At 37.8% G+C, this 26800-nt stretch overlaps 1 protein-coding gene across 2 annotated transcripts in view; it reads right to left on the bottom strand.

Annotated features, from left to right (window-relative positions):
• The window catches only part of LOC126831048 (uncharacterized), a 75734-nt gene that overhangs the window by 15042 nt on the left and 33892 nt on the right, over positions 1–26800 (bottom strand). For both annotated transcript variants that reach the window (XM_050561652.2, XM_050561651.2), the window contains exon 2: positions 2801–2950. In XM_050561652.2, the coding sequence (XP_050417609.2) occupies positions 2801–2950 (150 nt within the window). The remainder of the gene's footprint in view (positions 1–2800; positions 2951–26800) is intronic.

Raw genomic sequence — 26800 nt, 5'->3', positions numbered from 1 at the left:
TATCCATTTGTACTTTCTTATCTGAGGATTGTAGTACAAGTAGTTGTGTTTCGATGGAAGGGCCCGACCGAAAGCCATGATTTAAAGATAGAGAGAGAGAGAGAGAGAGAGAGAGAGAGAGAGATGGGGTTTAACGTCAACTCGACACAAACTAGGTCATTTCGGGACTAACATTGTTCAATTTTATTTCAATAATTCGCTTGCGCGTAGGGGTCTTTAGCTGTGTGAGGAAACCGGAGGACTCGGAAAAAACACACGAGATTGGATAGGCAACCCTACTCCTTGTCACGAACAACCGAGGAATCGAAACCACGCCAGTTGACTCAATAACAAACCTTATGATACAGCGCGGACGCGCTAACCATTCATCCATCCAACCCCCCAGTTCTTGTAAGTCTTTTTTCATTTCTTTTGGGCATGTAGAAGCATAAGACATAAAGGTCATTCCTTCCTTTAAGTTAGATTTTGACACATTCTAGTTCGCAATCTGTAATGTATTCAGTGCATTCCACTGTTGTTGGATTTGACTGGGCTGCAATAAATACCCCCCATCCCCGGCGTTTCTGTTGTTTCTTAATACCTGATAGTTGTCTGGGAGAATTTCAGCGTTCTTGGTGGAGTCGGGTTTTGGTGATCTACCAGATGGTATACCTCTTAGCCAGGATTCCGTTCCACAGATTATATCTGATTTCACATGATTAATGACGGCTTTGAATTCAGAGTTATTTTCTTCTGCACCTCCGCTCTCCTTTACGCAAATGACCACTCTGCTTTACGCAAATAGTATAAAAGCATGTAATACCCAAAGCCCAATATAGGAGGGCTTTGGTAATTCCAAGACTTGTGGAACATCTAGAGGTCAGAAGTTTTATCCGATTTAGAGTATCACTAGCTCTTGGATGAGTTTAATTTTGGGATTTGGGATTTGGGATTTAGGTAAGTCACCTAAGTTAGGCTATAATGGACAACATTAAAATAGTGTTCACGGGCTGGTCTAGCCGGAAAACGCTAGTTGGAGATGTGGTCACAAATATACAATAAAAACATTTGGTAAGTTTTATGCAATGCGTCTATTCAGAGTAACATACCAACTTGAGGGGGTTTTTTTTGCTGTGTAGTATATTTCTCGTTGAAGTGAAACCCCTTTCATAAAAGGCTTCTGGTTATTAAAAAAAACTTAAAAATCACATCATAATCCAAAGGTACAATAAATAATAAACTACACCAACCATATATTTATCGCTGATGTTATCCGTGCGTATACAAAATATTACACACTTTCTTCTTTATATCATACTAGAAGAATGACCCCGAAACCGAAAGTGGTAGACTAACGCCACCTGGCCTATGTTACTCCCCGGTCCGAGCTACCCCTATACCCCAAATTTCAGACTCGGGGCAGACCTAGTGTAGACGCCAACACCGAACAGACAGACAGACAGACAAACAAACAAACAGACAGACAAACGAGTCACAAATATTAGTATAGATAGATATTTTTATTGGCAGACTTATTCAACCAGGATGTAGCCCAAATAACTATTTTATTTTTAAACATAGGATGGTCTTAAGGAGCGTAAACGATTTGACAATTCATTATATTTGCTCAAACCAGTGAGGTGTTACATAGAAATAAAAGATCAGTATAGATTATAATAGGATTTTCTTCTGAAAGCCTATGTTCTAGAAGTCACACTTCTATGTTAAAATCAGACCTCGTTGTATCTAACGGCATAACTATTTGCGTGCAATAATCCGGAGAAAAACGTACAGCCCCCCCCCCCCCCCGCCCCGCGGGTCTGATAAACAGTGTCTTTAAAGTGGCATTATGGAAGATTAGATAAAGAGCTGGTAGTCCTCTCTATAATTGTCAAAAAAACATATGCTGAAAATTTCAGTGAAATTGGTCAACTCTGAACAGAAATACTAACGATTGAATTTTAGGTCTAGTCTCGATCATGATTACAAAAGTCGGTACACGAAAAAAAGTCCCGGTTATCCATTTTTACGTTTAATTATTTTTCAAAAAAATGTATTTCAATCAGCTAAATATCACGGGCCATCGATGACATCGAGAGTTGATTATGGTCTGGATAAGTTAATTAATGTCTAATTAATAATTTATACAACATTTCAAGCCAGGAAAGACCTCCAATGGACAGATTTAGCTCTTGCATAATGTATATTTTAGTAAGCCTACATACCGCTTCCGCATGGCAAAAACTGGGGCGTACAATGATCTATTATTTTAAGATAGTTTCTTAAAGGAGTGTGGTTCCGCCTTGTCGGTGATGCAGGACGGAGGGCCTGACAAGGACAAATGTCTAGTCGTTCGGATGGGACGAAAACCGAGGTCCCGTGTACACATTGGCGTGCACGTAAAAGATCCCTTGACAGTTGGAATTCGATATAAGAGTAGGCCGTAGTGCCGCTGTCCGGGCAAAATTGCCTTCATAGCACACTGTATGGCGTATTCCCATCTTCATTAGCCGAGTCGAAGCAGATTTGTTGGATGTTAAACCCCATTTCATTGAATTCATTTCATTTCACTTAAAGGCGTTAAACATGTTAGATTTAGATATAAATAAAGTTTAAAACGAGCGGGGGGGGGGGGGGGGTTACTGTATTTACTATTTTGAATAGTGAGGGGACAAGTTATATACGAAAGCAAAATTCGTTTATTTATTAATTTTATGACCGTTACCTTGTATTTTAAATAGGAACCAGATACCTGCAAGAGACTTAAACCATCTCTCTCTCTCCCTCTCTCTCTCGATGATCAAATATTATTTATATTTACCTTTTTATGGTGTATTCCCCTTTCGGACGGTTGACATATAATACTACACAATCTGTACTCGGTATGACAGGATGTTCTAGCTGTTTCTCGTCTGTATTTATTAACGTTATTATCCATGTATAACTACTGTTTGTTGATTCAGGTGAAAAACTGGAAGATATAATGTATAAGTACGTGTATAAGTCTATTAGTACCGGCATTATACTCCAAGTTATACCAATCTGATTAAAACACAGATCATATTTCGTTTTGTTTTTTATAGTTGAAAATTTCGTTTTATTTGTCTTTACTACACTAGGATCTGGAAGAGTTGTTATATAACCCGTGTTCTGGATGATGTGAGGGATTAGCCAACGAAATGGTCTGTTGTGGCGAATTTTTGGAATGAGGTGCACGGAACTGTAGGTAACCCACTAGAAACCACAACGTTGATTGTTTAATCAATGTCTGACGTCATAGGGTCAAAAGCCGCTCGCATGTAGTAGAGGCCCTCGGAAGTATAAAAAAAACGAAACAAAATATAGAAGTTATACAATCAGGTCATTTCTTCGACACATAGACTCGGGTTGTCTAATAACCCTGCAATAAATTACATAGCCTGTGTCCAATACATAGGGACACAGTTTGAATCTTAAGGTACTATAGCTTTAAACATGCATTCTGCAAGAGCAAAATCTGCTTATTACAAGTCTTTCTTTAGGCCTGAAATTTTATCTAAATTATCAATTAGACATTAATTAACTTATCCAGACCATAATAAAGTCAGGCTAGCCTTCGATGTTGGCTGGATTAGATTCCTATATGCCGCTTAACGGCCATTGATATATAAATCAAAACAGTGGATAATCGAGACTATGCTGTTTATATTAATTATTTTAGTAATGGTGACCGAGACTATGCGAAAATTTCACCCGCTTCATTCTCGGCTCATAGTGGATCAATTTGACTGAAATTTTCAGCAAATTACCTTTACATTATCTAGTTTTTAACTATTATAGCGAGAACTGCAATCTCTTTATCTTATCTCCCATAATGTATCTTTAAAGGGGTATTGGCGTTTTACAGCTCTTGGTCGGTTGGTAAAATGAAGGAGAGAGAGAAATGGGGTTTAACGTCCACTCGACTCAAACTAGGTCAATTCGGGACCAGCAGTGGGAGGAAACCGGAGGGCCAGGGGAAAACCCACGAGTGTGGACAGGCGACCCTACTCCTTGTTATGTAGACCTATAGGGGATCGAAACCACGCCAGTTGACTCAATAACAGACCTTATGATACACCGCACACGCGCTAACCATTGGGCCATTCACCCCCACCACCCACCCTGTATGCAATCTTCCAAACTATCAGCTATATAAACCTGTAAATTTTCAATTTACGTGTCATACAAATGTATTTTCAACAATCTGGTTAAAACACAGATCCTATTTCGTTTCGTTTTTATAGTTCAAAATTTCGTTTTACTTGTCTTTACTACACTTGGATCTGGAAGACTTGAAATGAGGGGTCAGCCAATCAAATGGTCTGTCGAATCGAGTGTTTGACCTTTTTACCCGGAATTGTGGGTAATCCACTAGTAACATCAATGCTGATTGATTAATCAAATGTCTGACATCATAGGGTCATAAGTCGGTCTTTTGACCCCTGACGTGATCTATCGCTATAACTGGTCAGATCTTCATGTAGTGTAGGCCATCGAAAGTATAAAAAAACGAAACGAAATATAGATCTGTATTTGAATCAGATTGTATTTTCAATGACTTTCTCGAACGCCAAGTTATGTACGGTGATTTATGTATACAAATATTTTATTATTATTTTTATTATTTGTTACAATAATAACATGCTGCACGTCTGATCACCAGAACAAGACTACGCGACCACATTAAACCTGTGCTCAAATCCCTCCACTGGCTCCCCATAAACAGACGTATTCAATATAAGATAATCCTCCTCACTTACAAGTGCATCCATGGTTTAGCTCCTAACTACCTGAGTGATCTTATACAAATCCAAAGTGGAGAAAGAACAACTCGATCAATATCAAAACACGACCTTGTTGTTCCAAAAACTTTGAAAGTGTCATTAGGTGATAGGGAATTTTCAGTGGCAGCAACCATCTAATGGAATAAACTCCCAGCAACATTAAAGAAGCCAGAACATTCGAGTCCTTTAAATCATCCTTGAAGACTCACTTATTTAATTGTGAATACCAAACATGACAGTGCAGCTCAGCGCCATCGAGTAAAACAGTGGAATTCGGTTGTCTTTAGTGACGAATCTCGATTGACTTTGAGATTTGCCGATGGCAGGGTCCGAATGTACCGCAGACGAGGTGAACGTTACGCTCAAGTATGCGTCAGAGAAGTTGACCGATTTGGTGGCGGCAGCGTCATGGTTTGTGGTTCTTTTTGTGCACATGGACGTTCTACTCTTGTTGTTGTCCAAGGGAACTTAAATGCTGTCCAGCACAGGGATCAGATTTTGCAACCTGTTCTTCTTCCGTTTATGCAGAGACATGGGCCTGGACTAGCGTTTCAACAAGACAATGCTCGACCCCATACAGCAATTGCTACCCAGAATTTTTTAAGAAATGCCGGTGTCCAAGTCCTGGATTGGCCGTCGCTTAGTCCCGACCTCAATCCTATTGAACACATCTGGGACGAACTGGGTCGACGTGTTCGTCAGCAAGTGAATCCACCACTGACGTTGCAGGACCTTCAACATGCCCTTGCTGAGCACTGGCGACGTCTTCCTCGGGTAGTGTTTACTAATGTTCTGAGATCCATGAGAAGACGTTGTGTGGCAGTACGAGACGCTAGAGGAGGCCACAACCGTTACTAAACACTTTATTCCGATTGTTCTCCAAGTCTGTAAATTTCATTTTGGGGGGTACTGTGACATCACGAACGTTATCAATGTCAAGGACTTTCGGCGAGACGTATTCTTGCTTTCTGTTGATGTCAAGGTCGTCTGTGCACAACATAACACTAAAATAGTTGCCTTAAACCAAATATTAAAAATCTAGTCCCAAAAATCCCGAGTGTCAAGTTTTTAATTTGGCTGAGTATATTTTGTACCTTTGAGAATACTGACATTATTTGTTTACAGAAAACATTTTGGGTTGACTCGTTTGTTGATTCGGTGAAACGATTATGGGATGGTCCACTGTCAATTTGTGAAGAGAAAAAGTGTAGCGATCATTGTTAAAAATGATATTAAAGAATGTGTTATGAATACACAGAAAGATACTGATGACCGGATAGTAAGAGTAGGTTCTAAATATTGACGAACAACTTGTTTTAATAACCATTTCAATATACGCCCCTAATGAGTATAAAGAAATAATTTATTTTTTTGAATGTATTAAACCATTTATTGATACAAATTAACATTTTATTATAGCAGGTGATTTTAACGATGTTTTAGATCCTGGCTTCGATACGGGTTATGATATTAACACGTGCAAAGCGTCTAGTATTGCTTTTAATAGATTATTGAATTCTTCAATTTTATGTGAAATTTACCGTTATAGAAATTCTACTAAAAAGGAAGTCGGTTAGATTATATTCTTGTTGGTAGAAATCTTCTTACATTTTGTCGACATGTATTTATAACTAAAACTAGCTTTAGTGATCATTCCATTGTATCTTTTCTGATTGTGAATGGGCACCTGGCGTAGGGATACATTATTAGAAATTGTATTATATAATGAAATCAATGGTGGATTATTTGAACGTGAGCCATTAGTGTGGTGGGATAATATTCAATATAAGTTTAAAGATACATTCCCGGGTACAAACTGGGTGATTTAAATGATGATATATTTGGACAAAAAACAAATTCAAACTAATTAATTTATCATAAGTTTGCTTCAAATCCTTCTCAAAACATTGCAATTGCCAGGGAATAACCTGGCTATAAACAAATCGATCAAAGGAGGTCATGTTTGTGTCACGTAACTTAACTCTCTCTCGGAGGAGAATTCATTGCATACACAAGACGATGTTGTCTTTAATCGCCGACTATTTATTACAAATATCGAAGCCTAATTAAATTCTCGGATTAACCACTGCCCGCGTCTTTTTCCGTGATTTTTATCTCAGAAACTGTTGTACGTCTAACTCTTCATAAAGTTCATCAACTTGTACATCAAGCGCTCAGTCTCCGCGTGCAATCTTTGGCTGTCGATTAGTTAAACCCTTACATTTTTGTCCTGTATGCGCTCCCTGAGTGTTTTTCAGGGAATCCAGTATTTTTCTAGTAAGATAGGATATTTCTACTTATACCAAGATTGCCATACTTTTATTGGAAATAACCACCCGATAAATACTTTTATGGCAACCTACCTTTAAAACATTATCTTTTATTTATTCAAAGTCAAGGGCTAAGATAAGTAAGAAGAGATTTTGGGATCTTCAAAATGATTTACAAAGAGAATATTGTAAAATAGTTGAAAATAGAAATTACAATGTTGATAAAGGATATTGAGTAAGACCTTTATTCTTTTGAAACAGCACGTTGTCAAGGGTAAGACGCTGGCTCGCTAGCCTCGAGCTCGGGTGTTCGATCCCTGCATTGGCAGAGAAAGTTCACCCAGATTTACCGGCGTGGTTCCCCCTTGTCAGTGATGCAGGACGGAGGGTGTGACAAGGACAGCTGTCTAGTCATTCGGATGAGACAAAAAACCGAGATCCCATGTACACATTGGCGTGCACGTAAAAGATCCCTTGACAGTTGGAATTCGATATAAGAGTAGGCCGTGGGGCCGCTGTTCGGGCAAAATTTCCCTCATAGCACACCGTATGGCGTATGCCCGTCTTTATTAGCCCAGTTCGGAGCAAAACAGTAGGACGTTAAACCCCATTTCATTTCATTTACGTTGTCAAGGGACAATTATTCAATCAAAGATGAAATGGGCTCTTTAGTGTGACAAAAATACAATATACTTTCTAACCCTTGAAAAGCAAAGGCAGGCTTTGAAAATGATAAAAGAAATTAAAACTATAGATGATTGTGTTACTGATACGGGTGATATTTTGTATGAATGTGCATCTTTTTATGACAAACTTTATACTAAAGACTCCATCGATGTTGATTCACAAAATATGCCTTTTTTTCTTTAGTTCAGTCATCTGTCAGAGGATGATAGGTTGTCGCGTGATAATGATTTTACTTTTGATGAGATAACCAATGCTTTGAAATGTTTAAATACAAATTGATCTCACGGTTTGGATGGTGGATTAACTCCGAAATTTTACACACATTTTTTAGATGTTTTAGGCCCTATATATTTTAATATTTTAAATCAGAATGAAAATGTTCGGCACATTGAAGCGTGGTATTGTAATACTCTAAGGGTTAGCCGCTATATATTTTAAAATTTTAAATTAAAATGACATGTCCGGCACTGTGAAGCGTGGTATTGTAATACTTTAAGGGTTATTTTAGTTCTAAGAAAGGTGTGTCCTGTTTTAGAGATATTATAGATTATTGTGACAGTGAGCAAACTGATGCTTTTTTTTTACTTAAATTAGATGCCATGCTGTATGTACTATCTGCAGAACCATTAAATTTATTGATTAAAGATAGCGGTAATAGGGGAATTCCGATTAAATATTGACAAACTGTTTCTTTAATATATCAGTATGCTGACGACACGAATATAACACTACTTGATATTAATTCTATACAGTTTACTTTTAATACTATTTTAACATTATAAGACATCTCTTGCCAAGCTGAACGTAGAAAAATTCAGAGCTCTTGCCATTTGGTACAGCATCTATTCTGATCTATTGATATACATGTATTAGATTTGGACTTGCCTGTTAAGATCATTAAAGGTTGTACTAAGATTCTCGGTGTTTTATTGGGCCTAATCGAAACTTATTGTTGAAGCACGTAACTGTAGGGACAAGATACAAAGTATATAGGCTGGTTGGAGAAGGTGACAAATCCAGCTTTGTGGGAAGAAATTCCTACCCAAATGATTTCTTCATTTTCTGAAACAACTATGTCCCTAGTGTTCCAGAAAAAATTTTCCCCGCCGATCGGAGTTGAGCAAAATTTTTTACAGCATTTTGAAATTTTGACCCCCTGGGTCAACATAATGAAACTGACAACCATTTATAACTTCAAAAATATCAATTTTACACCCTAGAAATGTATTATCAACATATAGGAAAGTGATACCAAGGATTCCAGAAATGATGTCAAAAATAACGTACGACGTCACCGTGACGTCAGAATACAAAATGGCGGAACTATGACGTCACTGTGATGTCAAAATTCAAAATGGCGGAGACGTGTTGTGAATAAAGCAACAACAGCAAGCAAATAGACAAGAGGAACATTCTGGACACCATAAAATATTCATTCGGATCATCATCAATAAAATCATCAAAATATTCTTCAGTTCTGATTTGTTCTGCCCCGTACCAAATTCATCTTCTAAATCAATGCTGATTTGTTGGCTATTCAGACAACCCTCCCCATGGCATCCTCCACGCGCTTCAACACATTTCAAACCATTCTGTGTACAAGAACATGACGAGCATTGGTTTTTCAACGATTTACATTTATACCGAATGAAATTCAGAACGTTGTCTGGTGCTGATGGAAGAACAGTCGCGATGGGAACGTATCTATTCTCTATCACTTGCCCACCCCAATTCACAAGGTCGACGCCATCGCGACTAGTTCATCCCAAATTCTAACCTTAACATGGACGCGGTGAGCATGCTGCTCAGAATAACCGTTCTCCAGCTTCAGATACTTCGGACTGGGAACTTCCAGGTGAAGCTATTGTCTAGCTTGCTTCCTGAAAGATATCACTGTTCGTATGTTTAAGAAGTCCCAATTCACAGCATCCGAAACAACCAGAAGTGGTATCACACCCAGACCAGGCGTGAATGAACAATAAATTGTCTAATACAGTTTTATCCATTGCGCTGCAGACTGATTTTATGTCATAGGTGTTGCGCTTTTTGTCCAAGTGGCAAAGATGAATTGTCGCCATTTCTGGTTTCGCGTGGTGCAGCAATGAGACCAAAATATCTGTGTCATTACAGGTTGACCATTTCTAGCGTAGTCAATGCACGTCTTCGTAATAGTGACATCTGCATCACCATTGTACCATTTTGTCGGGACTCCATGGGATTCAAGATCGTTGACTACCTGATTGATTAGACGGATATTGTTTTCAGTGTTGGCCAGAAACTGGCCTTGACTATAGATAACTGTGGTGTCCGATTTCAGAGAAATGTCAGTTCCTATATTTAGACGTAGCAGCTCGACGCTCGTGCTCATGATCCTTAATATTTGGTTCATAGCCGTCGAACACGATGAATATCTCCAACATCTTAGAAAACTATCGGTCATTTGTAAAAAGATTTCCCTCGCCAATCGTCGTGTTTGGTTCATAGCCGTCGAACACGACGATTGGCGAGGGAAATCAGGCACCAGAGAAATGTATACGGCTTTGTGCTAAACCATCGCTTGGAAAACATATCCAGAATATCGGGAAAATATATTTCTTACCGAAAGCATATACTCGTTCTTTCAGATAAAAATAAGATTAGATGATCAAACATTGATAATACAAGATGTTTTGTAAATAAAATATCTAAAAGATAATAGAAGATATAAATAGTTAAAATAAAGAATGTCATTATTGGACTCTATAGTAGAGGGGGTTCATCATGAAATCGGGGGGATTGGATGGCCGAATGGTTATCACGTGCGCGCTGTATCATACGGTCTGTCATTGAGTCAACTGGCGGAGTTTCGTTTCCCCGGTTGTGCGTGACAAAGAGTATGGTCGCCTGTCCAACCTCGTAGGTTTTCTCCGGGTCCTCCGGTTTCCTCCCACTACAAAAGACCCCTACGCGCAAGCGAATTATTGAAATAGAACTGAACATAGTTTGTGTCGAGTGGACGTTAAACCCAATTTCTCTTTCCCTATGAAATCAATAGAAATTACTGTAAATTCGGGAAGGCAATAATTTTATTGTTGGGCTAATATACTTTTTTAATTTTACATTTTAATTGAAATATTGTACAGCTAATGGGTGATACTTGGCAATACCACCATGGATATCTCTATGTCTTAATCCAACGCAGTTCAGGATTTCAAAAGGTGATGGAACGCCATATCAAAGCTAAAAAGTAAAACGTGTGTAAACTTTACACATGTACGTCGAGTTCTATATTTAGAAATTAATTTTTGAAGAAAGCATTATAAAATATGGAAGCTATTTCTACAATGTGACAAAACAAAATTAAACGATTCTCTTTAACTGGGATTTTAGTTATCTATATAACTGTTATCTTATAAGTCAACAAAAGTTTCAGGTATATCTTCGTGGATTTTGCAATCCCGGGGTGTGAATTATTGTTTTATCTTTTGTTGATTAGCTGAATAAATATAGGTTTGTTTGATTGGTTGAATATATCGAATTATTTATTGACACAGGTGAAATGGTTAGGTTAGGTTTTATAACAGGGGCAAAGTCAGAATATATATTGTCTACCTATTTAAGAAAAGAACACCACCCACCACCATTTAGACGTAGCAGCTTGGCGCCCGTGCTCATGATCCTTAATATTTGGTTCATAGCCGTCGAACACGATGAATATCTCTATCATCTTAGAAAACTATCGGTCATTTGTAAAAAGATTTCCCTCGCCAATCGTCGTGTTTGGTTCATAGCCGTCGACCACGACGATTGGCGAGGGAAATCGGACACCACAGTTATCTATAGTCAAGGCCAGTTTCTGGCCAACACTGAAAACTGTATTAGACAATTTATTGTTCATTCACGCCTGGTCTGGGTGTGATACCACTTCTGGTTGTTTCGGATTCTGTAAATTGAGACTTCTTAAACATACGAACAGTGCCATCTTTCGGGAAGCTAGCAAGACAATAGCTTCACCTGGAAGTTCCCAGTCCGAAGTATCTGAAGCTGGAGAAAGGTTATTCTGTGTAATGTATGGTAACAAAAATGAGATACCTCTGACTAAAGTCTGGTACCTAAGGTACAAAGCTATGATCGCTGAAAAAAATTTCCATTCAAATCAATAGACTTCCTCCAACAGCTGCCGCGGCCGAGCAGCATGCTCACCGCGTCCATGTTCAGGTTAGAATTTGGGATGAACTAGACGATGGCGTCGATCCTGTGAATTGGGGTTGGCAAGTGATAGAGAATAGACACGTTCCCATCGCGACTGTTCTTCCATCAGCACCAGAAAACGTTCTGAATTTCATTCGGTGTAAATGTAAATCGTTGAAAAACCAATGCTCGTCACGTTCTTGTACAAAGAATGGTTTGAAATGTGTTGAAGCGCGTGGAGCATGCCATGGGGAGGGTTGTCTGAATAGCCAACAAATCAGCATCGATTTAGAAGATGAATTTGGTACGGGGCAGAACAAATCAGAACTGAAGAATATTTTGATGATTTTAGTGATGATGACCCGAATGAATATTTTATGGTGTCCAGAATGTTCCTCTTGTCTATTTGCTTGCTGTTATTGCTTTATTCACAACACGTCTCCGCCATTTTGAATTTTGACATCACAGTGACGTCATAGTTCCGCCATTTTGTATTCTGACGTCACGGTGACGTCATACGTTACTTTTAACATCATTTCTGGAATCCTTGGTATCACTTTCCTATATGTTGATAATACATTTCTAGGGTGTAAAATTGATATTTTTGAAGTTATCAATGGTTTTCAGTTTCATTATGTTGACCCAGGGGGGTCAAAATTTCAAAATGCTGTAAAAAGATTTGCTCAACACCGATCGGCGGGGAAAAGTTTTCTGGAACACTAGGGACATAGTTGTTTCAGAAAATGAAGAAATCAATTGGGTAGGAATTTCTTCCCACAAATTTTCTATATCGACCAGACTAATAAGGCGGTTGTGTAATCTTTGACTCACACGTGATGTAACGTTAATTGGAAAAGTAACCTTAGTACAATATTCAATGATGTTAAAGATGTGGTAGCTGACCGACATTGTAAGTACTAAATCGACGATTTTTGTCGAAAACACTAAGTAAACCTCGAGAATTTTGAGAAGTATTAATTCTGCTTCCATTTAATGGGATTGAATAGGATTATTTATAGCCTCTGATGTAATAGACATGGCAAGATTTGGGGGCGTTTGGAATTATCTATTTATTTTGCTGGAACATTGATAGTTTATCCAATCATCTTGTAAGTGTAATCCACCAGATTTTATTCTCGGGCCTTTTTTTTTACACCACAGGAGTTCCACAATTTCTTCTCAGACCCTCCTATCTACCTGCGTGGTACCACATTCCACAATATTTTCGACTTTTGATTGAGTACTTTGGTCTGTGGTGTGTTTTATCACCATAGTTCCACAAGATAATAGACACTCAAAATCCTTCTCAGATCTCCATATATCCCTGTTTTGGTTCTGTGGTGTTTATTAACACAAGAGTTCCACAAGATATTGGACTTTTAAAAATCTATTTTTTTAAAAAAAAAATCTTTTCAGACCTCCCTATACACCTGTGTGGTACCACATTTCACAAGATTTTCGACTTAGAATAGTTTTGATAGAGTGTTTTGAAAGAGTATTAACTGTGAGAAGGTATAGTGTGCGTAAATAAGGACATATGTCACAATTCGGTGTCACTTTACCTTGCCTATAACTTTAAACCTTAAATGTATGACAAACGACAGATGATAACAAACCCCTATTTCATGACTGCATTATGTACGATTAATATAAAGAGCTAATCGATCTTGCTAGACGTGAGCATTAAAACATGGCGATTTCCCTATTCCGCCGTCTTTGTAACGACCATCAAATATTCCATTGGGACTATTTCACCTAAGTCTAAAACCGCTTCACAATTACTGACTAAGCGAAATGATTTTAGGCATATCTTTAAGCGTAAGCATCACACGTGACACCCATTATGGGTAGATTTCGCCTGGATAGCAACTGAATTCCAATCGTTAAGGTGTATATTGGGACTCTTTTTTTTTTGTTTTGTTTTGTTTACAAGCAACATTACTGAGGGATAAACTGGGTACACAGAAAAGCGTACGTCGACTTTGCATCAAACAGTTTTCAAACCAGCTTTGGTATCAAAATTTGTTTTTATTTCACATAATCAAGGTATGAGTGATTTGGCTAAATACGCGAAATTTCTGAAGAAACACGATTTTAAAGGCCTTAGATTTAGTTTCCATGCGAAAAGCTCGCGAATTTGTTAAACTCATGTTACTTGGTGCAATTATGCGAAAACAAATTTCGGCAAAAAATATGACCAGTAACAATTATAGTGACCCTATATCTAAAACCAATAATGAATTTCTGTTATCATTACATAATGACATTAAAAACAAGCAAGATTTATGGAAACTACGACCCCGTTCAAATAAAAAAATAAAATGGGCTGTGTGTTTCTGTTTTTGAAGAGTATATAATAGCACGTACGATTTCGAAATACTCCCAGCGATATCCCCATCATGGAAGAAGACGTCAAGCTCCAACAAGCAAGGTCGGGAAATACTAAAGCCATTAGCTGTGCTTGTCAATGTCAAGGTGGTTTAAATATGCAGCCCGTTCTTTGTCTGGAAACCGCGCGTTATAAATAATTGTCCAGCTTTATGAAACTGTAATATTTGAATAGAAAATAATCAATGTATTTTCATTAATAAAGTATATTATATTATGATGGACATAATAGTCAAGCGTAGTCAGTGTTCTAGGGCAGAAATATCTGAATAATCAATGTATTTTCGATAATAAATTTATATTATAATGGAAAATATTCAAGCGTGGTCCAGGACAGAGAGTAGCAGCTGCTGTCCTATATGATACGAACACAATTATCCTTGTCAGGCCCTCCGTCCTGCGTACTTTGAGGGAAAATTTTCCCGGACAGCAATGGAATTCTGTCAAATGTTATTTTACGTACATGTCAATGTGTACACGGGACCTCGGTGTTTCGTACCACCCGACAGACTATTCACCGTCCACACCTGACCTCCGTTCTAGGGGAAACAGACCGGAAAATCCTCTTGTCCCCTTGTCGGTAGTGAAGGACGGAGTGATCATAACACTCATATTTCAGTTCGAAGAATAACAGCTAATGCTAGATTCCCAGGATTCGCGCTACGATTGAAATCGTTGTTTGAATTGTGAAGTTATCGTGGTGATCATATCAGATTTCATACCTCGAGGGCAGTCCTAGCAATAGTGTCGATCGTAGAAATGTTTTGGACGGTTCTACAATTTTCTACGATCAACAAGATTAATCGTCAATAGTGATCATCGCTTCAGATCGTATTAGATCGTAACAAGTATAGGAAACAATGAAGTCCATGGTCAGTCGGGCTGTATACATACCCGTCGGGGGGGGGGGGTTGGATTTCTGAATGGTTAGCACGTGCGCGCTGTACCATAAAGTCTGTCATTGAGTCAACTGGCTTGGTTTCGAATCCCCGGTTGTACGTGGCAAGGAGTAGGGTCGCCTTCCAACCTCGTGGGTTTTCTCCGGGTCCTCCCACTGCTAAAGACCCCTACGTGCAAGCGAATTATTGAAATAAAATTAAACCATATGTTAGTCCCGAAATGACCTAGTTTGTGTCGAGTGGAGGTTTAACCCCATTTCTCCCTCTCTCACTCTCTTAAAAATACCGGGGGTCTCGGTTTCAAAATCAGTTGCACATGCAAACACTCTACAAACCAAGTGCTGCCACATCTGAACGAAGGCCAACCCACCAACGCTATTGGTCGGTTATAAGCAGATAAATCCCAGACAAATGTAGCCAGGCTGTTTCCCTGAGTACCATTTCTCGCCTTTGGGGTAGGTACCGAGCTGGTGTTTTGAAATACGTCGACACCGTGAAATCCGACTTCGTGGGTTTAGACACAGAGGGTATGGCCACAGCAACACTAGAGAACAGTTTGGTTCAGCGACGTGTCGCGGTCCCTGTTGTAACGAGGCGATGGTAGAGCGTTTCTTTTTTGGAAGAGTATATAATAGTGACGTATGTAGCTTGGGGATTGGCCTTGTGTTATTATATAATAGTGACGTATGTGGGTTGGGTGGCCTAGTGTTATTATATAATAGTGACGTATGTAGCTTTGGGGTTGGGTGGACTAGTGTTGCTATATAATAGTGACGTATATAGCTTGAGGGTTGGGTGGCCTAGTGTTATTATATAATAGTGACGTATGTAGCTTGGGGGTTGGGTGGACTAGTGTTATTATATAATAGTGACGTATGTAGCTTGGGGGTTGGGTGGACTAGTGCTGCTATATAATAGTGACGTATGTAGCTTAAGGGTTGGGTGGTCTAGTGTTATTATATAATAGTGACGTATGTAGCTTGGGGGTTGGGTGGACTAGTGTTGCTATAGTGACGTATGTAGTTTGGGGGTTGGGTGGACTAGTGTTGCTATATTATAGTGGCGTATGTAGCAGCGGGGGAGGCGGGTCGTATGCTTGCGCTTTGGATCAGATGATGTCTCAGTCATTGAGTCAAGTGCCGTGGTGTTGAGTACAAACATCTACCTGACAATACAGTGGGGTCGCCTGTCTTCCTCTCGATACTCTTATTCCTCCCATTGCTAAAGATCCCTATGCGGAAGCCTATTATTAAGGTAAACTTGACCTATATTTTAGTCCGGAAATGGCCTACATGTATTTTGTTCGAGTGAACATTAATAGACCACAATCAACTCTCGGTGCCATCGCTAGCCTGCGATATTTACTGGATTTAAATCCAATTTGCTGTTCAACGCTCATTGATGATTTAATCCAAAAATGGATAATCGAGACTATGTTTTTATCGTACCGACTTTAGTTATGATCTAAAATTCAATCGCTAATATCTCGGTTCTTAATGGAACAATTTGCCTGAAATTCTCATCATATTCCTTTTACATTATCTAGTTTTTAACTATTATAGTGAGAACTGTCAGCTCTTTATCTAATCTCCCATAATGGCCCTTTAAGTTATCGCGGAGTGCGCGCCAAGCTTATTGACAATAAACTGGAACTTAATTAATTAGTCACCTGACCAGTAATGTTAATTATTGACCAGTTAATTAATAATCAGATATTAGTGAAATGAAATGAAATGGGGTTTAACGTCCTACTGTTTTGACGGGCTAATGAAGACGGGCATACTCCATACAGTGTGCTATAAGGGAAATTTTGCCCGGACAGCGGCACTACGGCCTACTCTTATATCGAATTCCAACTGTCAAGGGATCTTTTACGTGTACGCCAATGTGTACACGGGACCTCGGTTTTTCGTCCCATCCGAACGACTAGACAGCTTTCCTTGTCAGCCCCTCCTTCCTGCATCACTGACAAGGGAGAACCACGCCGGAAAATCTGGATGAACTTTCTCGGCCAATGCAGGGATCGAACACCCGACCTCCAGGCTAGCTCAGATATTAGTGATTGCCTACAGTTTAATGGCCAGTAATGGAATAATCAGATATTAGTGGTTGCCTACAGTTCAGAAAGTAAGAATAATGGAGCTTTAATAAATTTCAGGTTTGGCCAAGGTTAGATTAATATTTTGATTGGTAATTATGTGTTTTAAAATTGGGTTCATTAATCTGTTTAAGTTTATTTTCTGAATAAGGTAAGCCGGTCCGCTCGTCACATGTTTGGGACACAATAGCTCTCCTTCTAATAACCAGATAAAAGCATTAAAAAATTGGTTCAATACATTTTTGATTGCTGAAAATACGTGTTGCAGCACCATCACTTACTTGATAAACTTGGCTTTATAGGCAATCTACCACGACCTGAGTTGCATACAATTTATTTAGATGGTTCGGCTCTATTTCCTAAAACTTTTAATATCCAGATGTTTCACAAAATTATATTAAATTAACGAAATGATTCACATGTAGGCCTACCCTGTAGCTTTTATTGTAATTCGCCAGTGCCTGGTTTATCACTGTTCATACTCATTTAGTATGTAACAACATATCCTAAGGTAGTATGTATATAACAATGTATTAAATCAAATTTCAGTGGTAATTGGAAATATTTTAGATTATACTGGGAGAAGATTCGTAAATTGTATAATTTGTTCTCATCCCGTTTGTTTTATACGCATATACTTATATGTATGTATTTGCAACTAAACTATATTATATAAAAAACAAAAAGAAATTACGCTAGAATCTTCAAACTTTGTTTATTAGGCGAATGCCTTGATGGGGTTCGAATATGAATATTGTCTGGTTAGACTGAGCAGAGATAAGCAATTTGATTGGTTGAGATTGAGACCTTGAGAATGAGACCATACGATATTAAAAATATAATTGAAAAATTGTAAAATAAAATCGCTCGAGGTCAACGTTTTGAATATTATAATACTTGAGACCTCGCGCAATAACATTTGTGGAAAACTCGTTTTAGTTAATGATTGATTCATTCTGAAAATTCGGGTGACAAAGAAAATTTTCGGGCAAATAGCCTCAGACCCCGTCTGAGATCGGCACCCTACGCCTATGAAACTTATTGTATAGTTTCAATACCATGTACTTCAAAATCTTGACTGAGTTCGATTGTGAACATTTTTCTGCTTGGACTAAATATAGATAATCAGTTTGATTGCTCACTACTTTTCAAAAATATAAATGTGCAATTATTTAATTTTTGTTATTTATTTATTTTAGGATTGCGGTTGAAGATATCAGCCTGTTGACTTGTTGCATTCTGATTAAAATACAGATTCATATTTCCTTTCGGTTCTTTAGACTTTAGATGACATTCACTGCATGAAGATCTGACCAGTTGTAGTAAAAGGTTGTAGTAAAAGGTCGCGTCAGAGGTCATACGAACAGCTTTTGACCCTCTGACGTCAGACATTGATTAATCAATGAGCGTTGGCGTTTCTAATGGTTTACCCACAGTTCCGTGCATCGCAAGCCGTAACAGATGGTTTCATTGGCTAATCCCTCACATCGTCCAGGACGCGGGTTATATAACAACTTTTCCAGATCCTAGTGTAGTACAGACAAAGAAAACGACATTTTGAACTATAAAAAACGAAACGAAATATGATCTGTGTTTGAATCAGATTGTGCTTGTTGTTAATAATATAATAAATCTTTCGGGTTACTCGTATCGGTTTTCATAATTGTATTGAAATACATAGGCGTTGAATAAAATCTCTCCTTGGTTACATTTAAAAATCTCAGCTTACATTCTTTTGTTCGAATATCAAATGGTAAGGAAATTTTAATCAAGTGATTTATAAAATTCGGAATATAAAACGAAAATATAGAAGGAAAAAGGTCTTCTCTTTAACCCTCTTCTTTCTTAAAGGGGCTAAATCGTTAATATTTGGGACCTAGAAATTGACACAAATGGGTCGCAATGCATATAATAATGTAATATGAATGTATATAAACTGATTTATTCGATCATTTCCGTTTTTACTCTAATTTCAAATCAGTTATGTTCGGCGAAATACGCCAGAAGTCTCAATCGAATGGCAATCTTTAGCGTCTGGTTATTCCAGTCTACACCGATATTATTTATGATGCATGTTCTCCAGATCAAAGCCGTATATAGATAAAGTTGCGAAAACTGTGAAGCCAGAAATTTCATATAACGTCATGAAAATATGACGTCACTGTTTGACATGACTTGTGGAATTATTGTCTAGATTCGTTCTTCAAGTCCCTTGTTACAAATGGCGCTGAAACGCATTATGGTACCAATGGGTAAACTCGGCACAGGCTTCCAGGAACATGCTACAAGCTTATACATAGCAGAATTGGATTCAGAAACCTTTACAGTATAATGTGTTTAGAAAACGTTCTGCCACAAACAAAAATATGCTGAATGTGTGAACATACCACCATTTCACGCAGTTGTAAATGGCAGAAATCGAATCTGCTCCCCCGAAAAACAAATATTGACACAAAAACGCGACTACGTAATCAAAATCAGCACATCGTTCCATTTTCCCGCCCGACATGAAAGCCATATTGGAAATATGCTAAATATGTGAACATGTGGTAATTTTACACAGTTGTAAACGGCAAAAATGGAATCTGCTCCCCAAAAAATATATCCTGGTACCATAGACGACTACTTATTCAATATCCGCACATCGTTCCATCTTCCCGCCAAAAAAAAAATGGCCGGCATATTGTAAATGTGCAAAATAATCATTTTACACAGTTGTTACTAACCGAAATGGCTTCTGTGCCCTTGAAAACATATATATTGACACCAACGACGACTACTTAATCAATATCAGCACATGGTCCTTTTTTCCCGCCAAAATTGACCGCCATCTTGGAAATAAGCTAAGTATATGAACATGTGATCATTTTACAAGGTTGTAAATGTCAGGAATGGAATCTGTGGCCATGAAAACATATATATTGACACCAAGCACTACTACTTAATCGAAATCAGCACATCGTCCGATTTTCCTCCAAAAATGGTCGCCATCATGGAAATATCATACTGAAATGATGGAAAACAATCTGAAGTATAGTCATGAACCCTGCCAATATTAATACATTGCCAAATCACAGTTGATATGTCGATAACATTATAAATAAGGTGAAAATAATCAAATAAGTTGGAATATTATCGCAAAATGGCTACCCTCAAATAATGGCCTCCCATACTATGAAGACCTACTCAGAAAAAATGTCAACATTGTTTTTTTGTAATCAAACATCAAAACCTACAAAATAAAGCTGATTCCATGATTTCTACCCGAAAAGCCGACGGATGGGAATTAGGTAACAAACCGAATCCGACTATTAGGTTATAAGTCTAATAGTTCTGCCATCTTCATTAGCCCATTCATTGGGACGTTAAATCCCATTTCATTTCATTTCATTATAATATTCATAATGTTGTACATATAGTCATTTAAAGATATTTTGTCCTTGGCGTAAATACATAAACGGACATCGAACAAATATCCAATCTACGAGGAAAATTGTTATAACCGTCAACTAATCTCTATCTATTCATAGGATATCTTTACACGTGGGCTGTAAATAACGGATTTTTCCTGTTAATAATAGTTCGTTTTAAGATTAGAAAATAATGGCTCATCATAAGCTAATAAGATGGCCTGATAAAGCGTCTTATAAGAATAGGTTTTCTCCTAGTCCCCCGGTTTCCTCCCACTGCTAAAGACCTCTAGGCGCAAGCGAATTATTGAAATAAAATTGAACTATATGTTAGTCCCGAAATGATCTCTCTCTCTCTCTCTCTCTCTCTCTTCAAATTACGAGATAAATATTAACCTAATTGAGGGTTGATATGTTTGGCCTAGTTATCTGAAAGAGCCTAAGCGGATAAGTGGTGCTGGGTTACCTTTAAGTCGCTTCGCCTAAATTGGATGTGTAGGTGGTTGTTTTGAAAGCGTTATTTACTGGATCCTAGACCATGGTTGTTTGTCCCACTTACTTGAATATTTAATTTCCCTTCGTGCGAGGGTTGGAACTTTTTGATATCGATATAAGCTACATACAAGTTTTAACCTGCTAGTATGCAGACGCGTGATGAAATTTTGGAAGGAGGCTGCAGGACATACTCAAAAATAACTCGGTCCACAACATCCACTGGTTATGGCGGTTTGCATAATTATTCAGTGGCTTAAAATTTGCCCCGAGAACTATTGGAAATTTAAAACTTGAGCTAAGACTGGCATGGTGATCAACTAATTTTCTATGTAGCGTAATTCCTAATGAAACCCTCAACAAAAATAAAACTACATTTGTACTATAATTATTTAGATAGTTATTAAATCAATAGGGGATCACGTGGCTAAGTGGGTAAGACGCTAGCTCGCTAGCCTGGAGGTCGGGTGTTCGATCCCTGCATTGGCCGAGAAAGTTCATCCAGATTTTCCGGCGTGGTTCTCCCTGTCCGTGATGCAGGACGGAGGGGCTGACAAGGAAAGCTGTCTAGTCGTTCGGATGGGACGAAAAACCGAGGTCCCGTGTACACATTGGCGTGCACGTAAAAGATCCCTTGGCAGTTGGAATTCGATATAAGAGTAGGCCCAAGTGCCGCTGTCCGGGCAAAATTTCCCTCATAGCACACTGTATGGCGTATGCCCGTCTTCATTAGCCCAGTTCGGAGTAAAACAGTAGGACGTTAAACCTCATTTCATTTCATTTCATTTATTAAATCAATAACACGGCATATGAGCATTAGGTAAGCTTTAGGTGAAGAATAGTTTATAAATAGATAATTGATAATATATTCACACTCCCGGAAATTTAAAATAAATTATTGATTTTTGTTTGCTTTTATATATGACTAATATGCCTTTAAAAATAGTTATGTTTCAGCCTTATGATCCAAATTGTAGGAAAACGAAATTCAAAAATTGACTTCCGTCTTGCTCTGCTCATTTACATTTTCTAAGAATCGTTAATTCTGGGTCAGTCGGATAATTATTACCCAGTTTATACCCTAAAAATTAAATCTAGGACGGAAGATAATTTAGATAAATTCGTGTTTGATATGTATTGACAGCTCATCAGGACATATACGTTATCACAATGTTTCAAGCAAACATTTCGAAAACTGAAACGTTTTCTAAAAATGACACATTCCCAAACTCTACTCTAAAACAGGACTATAAAGTTTAAAAAAACAAAAAATTCTTAACCATTTTACCCGATAGATTTATTCAAATTTAAATACGACCTAACCTTTTATACCAAATTACGTATTTCGGAGAGTTTGCATGATTCTGACATGTGCCGACTTTTCAAAATATTTTAATCTTTAAGTCAGTCCAAGTGATGCAATAAACATTTTTCTGCGAAAATAGCAAGGTGGAAACAGAAATAAAAACATATATATTAACCTGAACGAAAACAATATTGTTTCACACAAGCTTCACAGTGTAAAACCCTAATAAGTATTATTGTCGCGAAACAAACGGACGAATTCTCCTTCACTAGACATTTCTAACCGAATGCACCAAATTTGTAAAGTACCTAGACTACCCTAATGCGATATGCAAGTGTAGCGCCGCTGCCCGGGCAAAATTTCCCTCATAACACACTGTATGGCGTATGCCCGTCTTATTAGCCCAGAGGAGCAGAACAGTAGGACGTTAAACTCCATTTCATTTCATTTATGGGTTGTCATAATACTACACGTTCCCACGATTATAAATCAGACTCGAGGCCTACTCTGACAAGTTGAAAAATTTTAAATATAACTATTATTTTTAAGAATGTTTTGGACATCGCTTCGCCCAGCTGGTCGTCATTGTTTATAAACAATAGATGTGCAATTTTTGTACAACTGAGTTTCATTTATATAAACTATCATAAGGTGCATTGAGCATATTAATAATTAATAATCATTAAAACGTAATAAAAGTTTGCATTTTACCCAGTTTCAAATAGCTAAAAGAAATTTATTTTGTTCGTTCTGCACGACTGTCTTTCATTTCTTTCTCGGAAATATTGCACCAAATTGCCCGGGGGTTTTATTTATCTAAAAATCACTACCTTTTTTAAAAAAAAGTCCCCAAATATGTTGTCCTCGATTCGCTTCATGGATAATTATGGATAATTGAAATTTTAATAAAGCCGCGTAATACCGACACTGGTAAGGTATATGGAAGCATGTCATTTATTATATAAAAACGTGAAAAGTATATTTGCATAGACCAAGCTTCAAGAACTCCTAACATATCTTTATCGAAAATGTTGTATGCACATATGAAACTGAAGCAAAGAATGTAACATACTCTTTTAAGAGCGTTGAATATGGTAAAATGCCCATTTTAAAGCTAGCACTGTAAGATATGATATGACATATTTTGTTATTTTGGGTGATAAAACACGTATCAATCACCAAGAAAATAACATTTTTTTACCAACTGTTCAGAAAATGGAAGAAAACTTAATTTAGAGTGATCCTGTATTTGTAGGTGTTTTTTTTTTCAATTCGGTCTAGATTTGTCAAGACAAATAATTCCTGGTAATCTCACCAATTGATAAGCATCTTGTGGCGAGGAGATTAAGGTTGTTGATTAGGTAATCAAGTTTAGTTTGTGATCATCATGGACGCCGCCGCACGATCATAATATTAATCAGATTGGTGTACAATTGGCTAAAGTATTTATAATATATACGGGGATCACGTGGCTAAGTGAGTAAGACGCTGGCTCGCTAGTCTAGAGGTCGGGTGTTCGATTCCTGCATTGGCCGAGAAAGTTCATCCAGATTTTCCGGCGTGATTCCCCCTTGTCAGTGATACAGGACGGAGGGCCTGACAAGGCGGCTGTCTAGTTGTTCGGATGGGACGAAAAACCGAGGTCCCGTGTACACATTGGCGTGCACTAAAAGATCCTTTGACAGTTGGAATTCGATATAAGAGTAGGCCGTAGTGCCGCTGTCCGGGCAAAATTGCCCTCATAGCACACTGTATGGCACATGCCCAGTTCGGAGCAGAACAGTAGGAAGTTAAACCCCATTTCATTTCATTTCATTTATAATATATACTGGCTTTAAGTACAAACGATTTTGATATGACCATTTTATCTGCTCTTAAACCATAGTGTTTTAGATAATAAATCAGACGAATAAAACGCAAATAACGAGAAGACAAACCAAATGTGGAGTGAAATTAATAGAAGCAATATAAATTTTGGGACAGTATGCTAATTTTAGGAAGACTTTTAATTTGTAACAGTCCTCTGTATTTGCTCGGGGCAATTACGACGACCATTTCCTAACTCTGTATCATTAACTGACAAGCATAACTGGCTATATAATCCAGATATCCCTTGCAATGTAATGTGAAATGCGATATGAAATCCTTGGCTATTATATTTCTCTACCTATAGAGAGAATAAAAACTGAAATACTAAAGAAGAAACTAGTCCAGTTGGTTTTGCGATTTGAACCCATATAAGAATTTGCTACTTTGGAAACAAACTTTGATGAGTGAAACTTGTTCAACAATATGCCACTGAATTTATGGAAAATACGAAGGCTTATACGTGTATATAAGCAGTATGATAATTCAGATTTGTGACGAAATGTTAATATAAATAAAGCCTACATTTAACAGTTACTTAATACCCACTAAAAGAGGACCATTGTGTAATCGAATTGTTTACTGTCTTCGTTACATAACCAATAAATAGCTCGAACAGGTCAGAACATAGAAAGCCACCAATTGCGATGGCCAATAATTAAAAAAAAAACTACCCACATACTACACCCCCGCCATGTTACATTGTTGGACTTTGTCTGTTTCGCTTGATGTCAATATTTCGATGGGCAGAATTTAAACTATAGTTTAATGTACACAAGTAACGACAAATACATTCTGAAAATGGGCACTCTCTCAATTAAGTTACGTAACAAACATGGCTTTTAAAATTAGATTTTTACATCTTGGGGTCCTTCCTCCCGAATACAATGTTTTGAGAGGAATATGAAACAAATTTTTGATAGATTAATTTGATATTAGATTGAATTTTCAAGATACTAACTTGAATTTTTAAAACACTAACATAAACTTTCAAGATATTAACTTGCATTTTCAAGATATTTACTTGAAACGAAAGGCTCAAGTCTGTAGTGCGCAAAGGGCATGTATGTTGTTGTTGTTTGTTAGTTGTATTTTACGTCCGCTTCCACCGTGGTGTATGGGGACCTATTCTTATTTAAGATGTGTGGATCAAAATGTTAATAACAAAACCTAGTCTTTTATATTGAGTTCTTTTGTACAATTTGGAAAATAGCTGATCACTAACGTTTGACGAACTAATGCCTAGGTCCCACTGGGGGAAAATCATCGGCGATATGGAAATAAAACAAATTTTTCCCCAAACAACGGAGTAGTCCCGTGAGAAATGGAAGTTGTTAAGCATTCGGGGTTGTCCGGGAGAACTGCGAAAAATTTCAAAGCTTGCATTGGAATTTTTTACCGATGTGTTCCCTACTTATCGTCGGGAAAACTGGCCGTGGAGGCATTCCTGGCGCTTTCCAGATGGATCCGCATGGATCGCGATGCCCAGTGGGACCTAGGCATAATATAAAACTAGGCTTAACAGTAACACGCGCTAACAAGTGTCACTACTTGAACTTACGCAACTTATTAATATTTCAATTGTTGATTACTTATTATTTTATCCTTATTATTTCGGCAATAACGTTTTACGTTACGCCAGGTAAAAAATTCGAAAATTCATTCAGAAGTGATATAATGACTAGATGGCTTGATTTTTTAACATCGAACGGCTTTCCTGTACAGGTCATCGGGTGTTTTGTCAAAGGTATGATGATGATAATAGTAAAACTTGCTTTCATTATCGTTGAAATAACAACTTATTTCTCCCATGTGACCATATTATGATGTGTATGGTAGACGTAGATCAACCGAGGACTTGATACGCTAGTTGTCCAATAAACACTAACCGAGGATTTGATACACAAAATCATACTTTTCATTTTTCAGATCACACACTCGAAAGATACACCCTAACTGTAGAATACCGCCTAACGCGGAGCACCTCAGATCGACGCGACATTCAAATGAGATATTAAATCCGGGCTTCTGAACATCGTTATAGTCTTGGATTTAGTTAAAAAAAAAAAAAGTCCTCGGTTCAACCTAGGACGTACTCGGTTGACACAGGTCCACGATTAGAAGGTGTGTATTCAGATGTGTGTCCTCGATATACACCATATACAAACGCACACACACACACACACAGACCTACATGTAAATGGTGTCAATCGAGGACTTTGAATGGATCCTCCTAATCGAGGTCTTGATAAATATTGCATGTAGCTGAAAAGCACCGTTATTTATGAACTCTATTACATCAAACGATTTTGAAAAGATATAAATCATACCTCAATTTATATATTTTCTGCATTTGACTTTTTACGGAAGAAATGCGGACACACTAGAGTTTGCAAATAATTGGGGAAATACGACCGGCCGAGTCCCTAT

This window comes from Patella vulgata, chromosome 8 (assembly GCF_932274485.2).
Source record: "Patella vulgata chromosome 8, xgPatVulg1.2, whole genome shotgun sequence".
Lineage (NCBI taxonomy): Eukaryota > Metazoa > Mollusca > Gastropoda > Patellidae > Patella > Patella vulgata.
Note: the sequence above shows the minus strand (reverse complement) of the source record. Positions and strands in the feature narration are given on the sequence as shown.